The following is a 9745-nucleotide window of genomic DNA, read 5'->3' as shown; positions in this document are numbered from 1 at the left end:
TTGCTGATGTTCTTGTTAGTATCCTACGTTAACTGTACATCCACCTGACAATTGGACCCGCACTGTATTTAAATACCAAAGTGTTCCTTGTTTTGCCCCACCCATTATGGCGCCTCCTTGCCCCTGAGAGTCTGTCCAGGTCAAGAAACCCCGTGTAAAGTATAATTTAAAGTGCAGCATTTGGAGAAAAACAAAGCATGCTGCCTTATACTTCTTTATTTTATCGTCAGAACAAACTAAATTGATTACATTAAAGTGTACTGGAGAGCGAAACTGTTTTTATATCTGCTGTAATTACGATCGGGGATATCCTAACATGCTGAGAGACTGCTTACAGGAAATGCAACTACCAAGTCGAGGAGTGTTTTGTTTTCTTTTTTATTACTACGTCGCCATTTTGGAAACCCTTAAACCCTGTGACGTCACGAAAGCACGTTCCTTCCGTCCAACGCTGTGTGGAGCTCCTGCTGTCCAATGCTAGCGAATTGCAAGAGGAGACAAAGCAACGAACTAATTGCCTCTTCAGATCCATTAAATATATTTTTTTATTTAACTGTTTAGTTACCAAAACGATCTGAAGTTGATCTCAGGGCTTTCAGGTATGTACAATGTATTTGTGAAATTAAATGCGGACGGTTGGCTTGCCCTTAAAATGCCTGGGGTTGTCGGGCTGATCCGGTTCTCTGGCTGGTTCTTCCACTGTTCTACCAGGATCTGGTTCTGCCTCTGCCTCACCAGGTCGAGTTCCTGTGTGGCCTAGCTACAGTGGCAGGGACTTTAGCTACGACGAGACTTTGTCTTTAACCCATTACATTACATTATTACCGCTTCTCTCCGTATCAGAGATGGAAATGTCAGGGAGAAGTTTGCTGGACTTTAGATTTCCCTCTTGTTGGATCTCTGACAGCAAGGTAGCGAGGCATACGTTAGCTTGATCCTGCCTGCTTGTTTTTGTCTGTGTTGTATTGACATGTGACGGAGCTACGTAGCTAGCTAGCAGCTATCTAGGCCTCCATTGTTAGCTAAACTGATTTGTTAATTAGCTAGCTTGGTAACGTTTGTATATCCACTTCGCTAAAAATATAGCTGCTTAGAATTTTGAGACTTGACTCGCTGATTGTCAGATTGTGCATAGGATACTAAGAATTTGAAAATATTTTGGTCATAACAGTGAATTTGATTGTAATTCACAAAATGTGGAGGGAGCAATCTTTGTTAAAAAATATGGGTTTACTGAATGTTAGGTTAATTCAAGCAAAACTGATCATTCAAACAGTCAGGCATGCGAAACACAAGGCTGCAACGTTAGCATGTGGTTTGTGGAAAAATAGGGCACATCAGACACTGGAAGAATTGCATAAACCCGGAAAAGTGAGCTTCATAAAGCCAACTGTGAACACACTGTGAAGGGTCTTGACAGTAATCGCGAGTTTGTCCCGTTTCAGTGGTCTGTCTTGGCTAACAGAGAGTTTTAAATATAGCTTAGCTAGGCAAGTGGTTAATTATGTCAGACCTAGCCTTGATGAATTGCATTAATCAGCTTCATATATTATGCTAGCTAGTTAGCTAACTGGTGATTGTTCACGTTCGCTTTGTCGTTTCATAAATGTCAGTGACGAATGTTTCAAATACAATTAAATATATTTTGGTTTAGAAACTGGTGGAGAGGATACAAACCTTACTGCCTTCCGATATAGTTGAATCACTTTATTTCAGTAGCAACTGAATATTTTGAAGGGAGAATCGGGTCTCTAGCTACAGTAGCTAGCCAATAACCTAGCATAGAACGCAAATCAGTTTACTTTCATCTGTCCGAACCGTTTCTTATAAGTCCAGCTAGCGGACGTTACAGTGTTTAAATTATGCAGTAAGACAATCTGACTATTTCTTGGCATTGCCAAGTTATGTTGAAATTGTAAGGTCAGCGACCAACGTAAGAATATGATTTCTGCATGTATTGAAACATGTGTTGAAACGCCAGTGCTTACATAAACTTTTGGAGACCACATCACAGTATTTCTAAAATATAAATTATATTGTTTTTATGTCTTTTTAGAATAAACTGAAGGCAACATTTTTTGACATGCATTATAACATGCACAACACAGCATACAGTGTAAAGCACATTTGGGGTAAAGTTGCATTTGAAAATGATTTTCAAACAATTTAAATGGTTTCAAATTGAATCATAATGAAATATATGCACTTCAGTTGTTGCTTCATTTTTGCGCAAATGCCCATGACTATGTTGACTCAGAATATAAGTTATTATGATGTAATATCAGTTATTTACTAATATTTGAACATAACTCATAATATGCCAATGTGCCATGCCAAGCACATAAAATATTGTTTTGGTCTTTTACCTCAAATCCTCCAAAAAGCTTATATTAGGGTCATTTTGATCACCCTGTCATTTAAAAAATGTCAGTCCTGCGATTTGATTTACTTAATTTACTTGGTTGATTGCAATTGCTGTAGTCATGCATTTTCTACTGTTGCATTGTATTAAATTACAACACAGATCAGAAGAAAAGATAAATAAATGAAACTGACATTTCTCTCTCTTTCTCTCTCCCTCTCCCTCCCACTCAGATTTTATTGTATGACAATAACTGCACCTCTCAGGGACTTCAGGCACATTTGCATGAAGAATGGAAAATTTGAACAAGACTGGTCTTTCTGGGCATGCACACTAGCACACTGAATAACCAAACACTGGTGGGGACCGGTGACAATATTAAGGAACAAACCGAGGACCCATCAGCCCCTCACCCATGACTCACAGTTAGCCAACTGGCTGGTGTTAAGCAAAGGGCCTTTTTTCCCCCCCACCAGGGAGAATTTTAGTCTGCTAAAATGGACGGTGAGGAAGACCTCTCTCACAGTAGTGACGAAGGGGGCCCAGAAGATAACGACCCGTGCACAGCAAACGACAAAAAAAAAGAAGCGAAAGGAATGTGCCTGAAAATTGAAGGGCAAGATGGTTACGTGTTTAAATCCTACAGCCTCACCCCTCACGAGGCTACGGAGGCGAAACCTGAAAGGAGCTCATCCGAGATGCTGGCTGACGATTCCTCTTCTGCGTCCCCTTCCCCCGAAAGGACACCGGAAGGCCCGTCTCTACAGTACGACTCGCCCCCCTCAGATCCACTAGCAGCAGGGGAACTGTCGTCTCTCAAGGAGCCATGTGACCAGCCGTCTTCTCCTGAGGTTTCGGGCGAGAGCCTTTCGTCAGAAGACAAAAAGACACACGAACCACTGGAAATAGAAACGGATCCACATTTCAAAGAGGAAGAGGAACCAAATACTGTGGATGAAGGGATCCAGGAAGATGAAAGTGCAACCTTTGATAACTCGGTAGGTCCCTTTGCAACCAGGTATAATAATGACGATTACGGGAATTTACTTAGTAGCTACACTAGTACTCTTTATGATGTTGCCATGGACGCTGTGACCCAGAGTCTGTTGTCGTCGATTAGAAATCCTGTCAATGCTCGCAAGAAGTCTCCGGCTTGGAACCATTTCTTCATATCTCCACGAGACAGCACCAAAGCAATCTGTTTGTACTGTATGAAGGAGTTCAGTCGGGGTAAGAACGAGAAAGACCTCAGCACCAGCTGTCTGATGAGGCACGTGCGAAGGGCTCACCCCACTGTGCTCTTACAAGACGGCGAGGTTTCTTCACAAACTTTGGCGAGCTCTGTCGCTTGCCAGACATCGTCCTTAATACCTCCCATCAACTCACCAAATAACCGGGAATCGGCAGCTAACGCAACACCCACGACGCCCGTCTCTTCTTTGGATAGCACTGAGGTTTCGTTGAAAGAAGTGTCTCAAGTTACACCAAAAGTAGAGAAGTGTGCCAAAAATGACACCTGCATGGCTCCCTCCCCACATTCCAGCAATAACCACAACGAAGACGCCGTGGACGGCGTTTCCGAGGCGACCGTCGCCACTCCCAAAAACTCAAACTCTCGTCGGAGGTCGGCGGTGTGGAAACACTTCTACCTTTCCCCGACGGACAGCTCCAAGGCCGTGTGCATCCACTGCATGAACGAATTCAGCCGGGGGAAGAACGGCAAGGACCTGGGAACAAGCTGTTTGATTCGTCACATGTGGCGGGCCCACCGTGACATTGTCATCGAGGAGAACGGGCAGGGCTCCAACATCCCGCTGCCTTACACAAACCCTCCCACCCTTCTGCCTCGCATCAAGCTGGAGGAGGCCAGCGAGGTGAAAAAGGAGCCGGTGTCTGCGTCGTCGTCTCCCGAGACGACGTCCGACGAGGTGCCGCAAACCTTCGGCGAGAACGTGGATGCCAGAGGGGACCTTGACACAGGGCCGTGTCAGTCAGGACAAGATACCTCGCTTGATTTGTCACTGGGACCCAAAGGGGACAAAGGCTTGCTGATGACCTCATCGCCAGACGACCTCGCGGAAGGTTCAAGCCTCATCGTCGGCCTGAGTTCGGTTTTCCAGCAAAACAAAAAAATTATGAAACGGGTAAAGTCAGAAGTGTGGCACCATTTTATTGTCTCCCCAGTCGATCATCTCAAAGCGTTGTGCCGGTACTGTCCTTGCGTTATAGGTCGAGGCAAACGAGGAGACTTCGGAACGAGCTGTCTGATGAGGCATCTCATGCGACGGCATCCTGCTGTTCTCAAGAGCCAAAAAAGCACATTTGACAAAACCGCCTCACCTCAGTCGCCCTATGCCTCCCATGCTGCCGCAGAGCCTCTGTCAACTAATTTAGCCAATAGTCCTACCCGCGAGAGAAAACCACACACTTTGCCTGCTTTTGGAAAAAAGACTTCAAAGTTATGGAACCATTTTTCTATTTCCACTGCAGATCCCACAAAGGTAGTTTGTTTGCACTGTAGCCGCACAATAAGTAGGGGAAAAAAGACAACAAATCTTGGCACCAGCTGCTTATTCAGGCACATGCAGAGATTTCACGGACACGTTCTTGAAGGTAGCAGCAGCATCTCTGGTGCGGCGTCCTCCGCTGAGGTTCAGGTGAAGCAAGAGGCCATGGACACCTCTCCGTATGAAGAAAACAGTGAAAAATTTGACGAGTACCATCCGGTTGCCAAAAAAATCACCAAGCTTGTTGCCGAAATGCTTGCACTGGACCTCCAGCCTTCCGCCCTGGTGGAGAACGTCGGCCTCAATCGCTTACTGGAATATTTGCAACCGCGGTACTCCCTCCCCGCGTCTTCCTACTTCACGAGCACTGCCATACCGGAGATGTACAAGCGGGTGAAGGAGGTCGTCATCACGCACCTGAAAGAGGCAGAGGGCGGTACCGTCCATTTCACTGCGAGTCTCTGGGTCAGCAGTCAGACGCGGGAGTACCTGACCCTGACGGCCCACTGGGTGACGTACGAGTCCTGTGTACGGCCCCAAGGCCAAGACTTCCACTGCACCGCCCTGCTCAGCGTCTCCCCCATCGACTGCGACTACGACGTGCTGAACGTTCAGAAGCAGCTCGAGTGCCTCTGGGATGCCTGGATCAGCTCGTCGGGGCTGAAAATCGGATTCACCGTCACCGATAATCGGAGCGTAGGGAACACCGGGGAGGACGCCGCCCTGCAATGTTTCGGGCACACCATTGACCTCATCGTGAGCGAAGCCATAAAGAGCCAGCGGATGGTCCAGAACCTGCTGAGCATGGCCAGGAAGATCTGCGAACGCGTTCACCGCTCTGCGAAGGCCAAGGAGAAACTCGCAGAGCTGCAGCAGGTGTACCGCTTGCCTGAAAACCAGCTGGTCCAGGACATTCCCTCCAAGTGGAAGACATCTTTTTACATGCTGGAACGGTTAGTGGAACAAAAGAGAGCCATCGATGAGATGTCCATCGAGTGCAATTTCAGGGAATTGATCAGCTGTGACCAATGGGAAGTGATGCAGTCCGTGTGCAACGCTTTAAAACCTTTCGAGGTGGCCTGCAGGGAGATGAGCAATCGAACCGCCACCCTCGGCCAAGTCATACCACTTATTCACATTCTGAACCGGAAAATAGACATGCTCTTTGATGAGACTATGGGCATCGACAACATGCTCAAATCTCTGAAGCAAGCCATGGTTAGCCAGATGTCCTCAACACTTCACGATCCAAGGTACACGTGGGCAACAATGTTGGACCCCCGGTACAAGACCTCCCTGTTCACAGAGGAGGAGGCTGAGCAGTGCAAACAAGACCTCATCCAAGAACTGGAGGTGTCCTCATCTACCTCAACCGAAACCAAGTCTTCGCTTTCCAATGGATGTGGTGAGGTCCCCGCTCCATCCAACAGCATTCTCAGTAACAAGGACAACCTCTGGGCCCTCATGGACGACATCAGGAGTAAGATCAAACAAGAGGAACGGCCCAGATCATCTGAGCTGGCAGTGCTGGAGTATCTTGAGGAAGAGATACTCGATCAAAGCTGTGATCCACTGGATTACTGGAACTTGAAGAAGTTTCTGTGGCCAGACCTGGCCAAAGTAGCTGTTAGGTATGTTGGTTGCCCCCCAAGTGTTGTCCCGGCTGAGATGCTCTTCAACACAGCAAGTATTAACTGTTCCCAAAGTCAGTCCAGGCCACTGCTAGAAAACTTGGAGGACCTCATCTTCTTAAAAGTCAACCTCCCCTTGATATTTTTTCAGTACTGAATTGTTTTGAAAATATTCAGTCCCTGATGGACTGAATCGGAATAAACTTTGGGGTACCAACATCAGGGGTGAATTGCTGTTACCCCACCCCAATTTGGCAAACATGCATTTGAAGCCGATCAACTGAAAAATGCATTGTGTGTAAAGTTTGGGCCAATTAGCATTGAATAAGTTGAGCCTTCAGTGAAAATTGAATCATGTCTTGTGTGTACTACTGTTGGAACACTTGACTGCTGGATTAAGCCTGCATCCCATTGTAGAGAGTCTTAGGGGAGAGTGTGTGTTAACTAGATGTATGTGGGATTAATATTTGTTGCTGTATTTTGTCATTTTTCTCCTTGTGCCTTATGCAAACTACTTCAGGTCAAAGTGCTGTAAATACTTAACTGATGTTCATCAAGTTGTAGTCTTTACATTTTAATGATGTATAATAGAACCTAGACACTGACTGTTTTTATGAGTACATGGCCCAAAAATAAATGCTGTGACTGAACTTTTTTTTTTTTCTTTCTTTTTTTTTTTTTAGTTGTTTCATTGTGACTTTGTGGCTCATGGTACTGTCAGTTAGAACTAGTCTTCTTTTAAATTTACTGAAAAATGTTTCTCAAAAAAAAAAACAATGTAATATATTGCTTTATTTACAGTTTAAGCAATCTGAAATATACTTAAGCACAATTAAAGTCTACTTCAGAGGGAATAAATTATGGGTCACTGGCGAGTTAATGCAATGTACTGTACATTTATAAATACAAATTTCTTTACAGAATTTGATAATTGTGTAAGCATTCATACTGGAACCATGTCAATTTTGTGGTAAATTATAATTAAAAAAAACTTTCCTTTGGATATGTTCTATCAAATGTAGAGTTATTTATGTTTCCAAACCTGTGTGTGTGTGTGTGTGTGTGTGTGTGTATTATAGCCCCCCCCCCCTTCCTGTGTTTAAGAGATGTGGTTTGCTGGGAGGCCCAGTTTGTTGCTTCTCTTTGACACTCGTTTTAATGCACCGGAACCCGAGTCGATCCAAATGTCATGACAGACGAGGGGGGCAGGGGTGTCATGGCTCTCTGTGCTGAGGCCGAGTGTGCATTTTCACTCCGATGTGATCTTGCTTTTGGGCAAAACGGCCACATGATGCAATGATAAGAGTATTTTCTAATTTTTATTGCATTGCTGACCCTTGTACCTTACACATCACCCGTGTCTTCTGACATCGAATAAGATGCAAAAATGCCAAGGAGGAGTCCGTTGCTTTCACATTTATTTTTCAGTTTCACGGAGGCCACGCGGGCAAGAATGTACCACCGCACCGGCTTTCCCCGAGACGTGGGAAATGATCGTATTGCGACACACGAGTGCGTTGCGGCGCCTGTTCGGGAGGCCATCTGCCACGTTTTAACAGGAAGTGCTCTGACTGCAGCGCGCGGGGGGTGCGGGGGGGGGGGTGCTTCGCACAGCGGCGTCGGCGAAACCTGTCCGTCCTGATCGGCCCACCGCTCCGTCCAAGCCTCCTCGAGTCCTAGAGACCCGGGGCTCGGCCGCAGCGACTCCAGGAGGGGAGACTTCCGGGGAAAACGGGCTGCTTCCTGGAGCAGTGGTGTCCATGAGCAAATAATGGGCGGCCACTCAACCAGACCGAGCAGGTGCAGTGCAGTTCAGGGGGTTATTGTGCTGTATGACGTGCCATTTATTGAATGGGAGGGGCCTGTAGCGAAGTGCTTAAGGTGCGTGACTGGGCCAGTGGTTCAGTCCCCAGTGTAGCCACAATAAGATCCACACTTTAAGGCCCTTAACCCCGCATTGCTCCAGGGGAGGATTGTCTCCTGCTTAGTCTCGACTGTAAGTTGCTTTGGATCAAAGCATAAGCCAAATGACATGTAATGAATGGGATGAAGGCCCTGGTTGAGGTCGTCACAAAAAAAAAGTCAAACAAATTCACATTTCAAGGTAACTGAACGTTAAGTCAAATTTGACACTTGACAACAGGTTATTCCAGAGGTCAGACTGCCTTGGTTGGATCAGCGTATCCTTATATGTCACGAAACCAAACTTGTAATGCACCTTGGCTCATCTTTCATAACGTACAATCGGATCTTCCTCTTCGCTCGTAAGGTTGTAGGGCCGGCCTGTAGCGTAGTGGTAAATGACTGGGACACGCAATGTCGGTGGTTCGAATCCCCAGTGTAGCCACAATAAGATCCGCACAGCCATTGGGCCCTTGAGCAAGGCCCTTAACCCTGCATTGCTCCAGGGGAGGATTGTCTCCTGCTTAGTCTAAACAACTGTACGTCGCTCTGGATAAGAGCGTCTGCCAAAATGCCAATGATGTAATGTTACAAACACCCGCTCTCACATGTTCGATGAAACATGTGAGAGCTCTTTCAGGGCAATTTGGTTGTGTGTAAATGAGATCGCTCATTTCAACAGACGAGAAGTATTTGGGGTCTAAGGAAATTTGCATCATTCGTTTTGAATATGACCAGCCAGTTCGTCTCCTCTGTGGATTCTGTGTTTAACATTTCAGATCTCTGCAGGAAACAGTTATTTTCCTCGTGGGCGGCCTGTAGCATAGTGTTTAAGGTAAAGGACTGGGACACGCAATGTCGGTGGTTCGAATCCCCAGTGTAGCCGCAATAAGATCCGCACAGCCCTTGAACAAGGCCCTTTACCCTGCATTGCTCCAGGGGAGGATTGTCTCCTGCTAATCAACTGTATGTCAAATGCCAATAATGTTAAGTAATGTTATTTGCCTGATTAAAGAGAAGGCTGCTTATTGTTGTTAAATGGAATGGGATTTTACCAGCAATGTATACTTTTTCTTCCAAGATCACTGGTTCAAAAAGGTTTCATGTTCATGTGTTGTGGGAAGGGTTAAGCCAGAACATCCTGTGATCTGTAGTTGGCAGGAAGTAGAAAGTAATGGAGCAGGAAGGACTGCTCAGAATGTGCTGTTTCAGGATCGAACCCCCCAGCCACACAGAGGGATTGATACATGGCTTGAGAATACATGGCTAGAGAATCGACCATCTGAGTGCACCACACACTAATCTATAAACTTAAACAAAATAAAATTTAGGAAAAATACAAG

The 9745-nt window shown here is 45.9% G+C and overlaps 1 protein-coding gene across 1 annotated transcript; it reads left to right on the top strand.

The window, feature by feature from the left end:
• Positions 1-170: 170 nt before the first annotated feature.
• Positions 171-7503, top strand: zbed4 (zinc finger, BED-type containing 4). Its single transcript, XM_061229392.1, has 2 exons — positions 171-599; positions 2596-7503. Exon 2 carries the CDS (start codon positions 2860-2862, stop codon positions 6655-6657), a length of 3798 nt encoding a protein of 1265 aa, XP_061085376.1. The 5' UTR covers positions 171-599; positions 2596-2859; the 3' UTR covers positions 6658-7503.
• The last annotated feature ends 2242 nt before the right edge of the window (positions 7504-9745 follow it).

Source organism: Conger conger, chromosome 19 (genome assembly GCF_963514075.1).
Source record: "Conger conger chromosome 19, fConCon1.1, whole genome shotgun sequence".
Taxonomy (NCBI): domain Eukaryota; kingdom Metazoa; phylum Chordata; class Actinopteri; order Anguilliformes; family Congridae; genus Conger; species Conger conger.
Note: the sequence above shows the minus strand (reverse complement) of the source record. Positions and strands in the feature narration are given on the sequence as shown.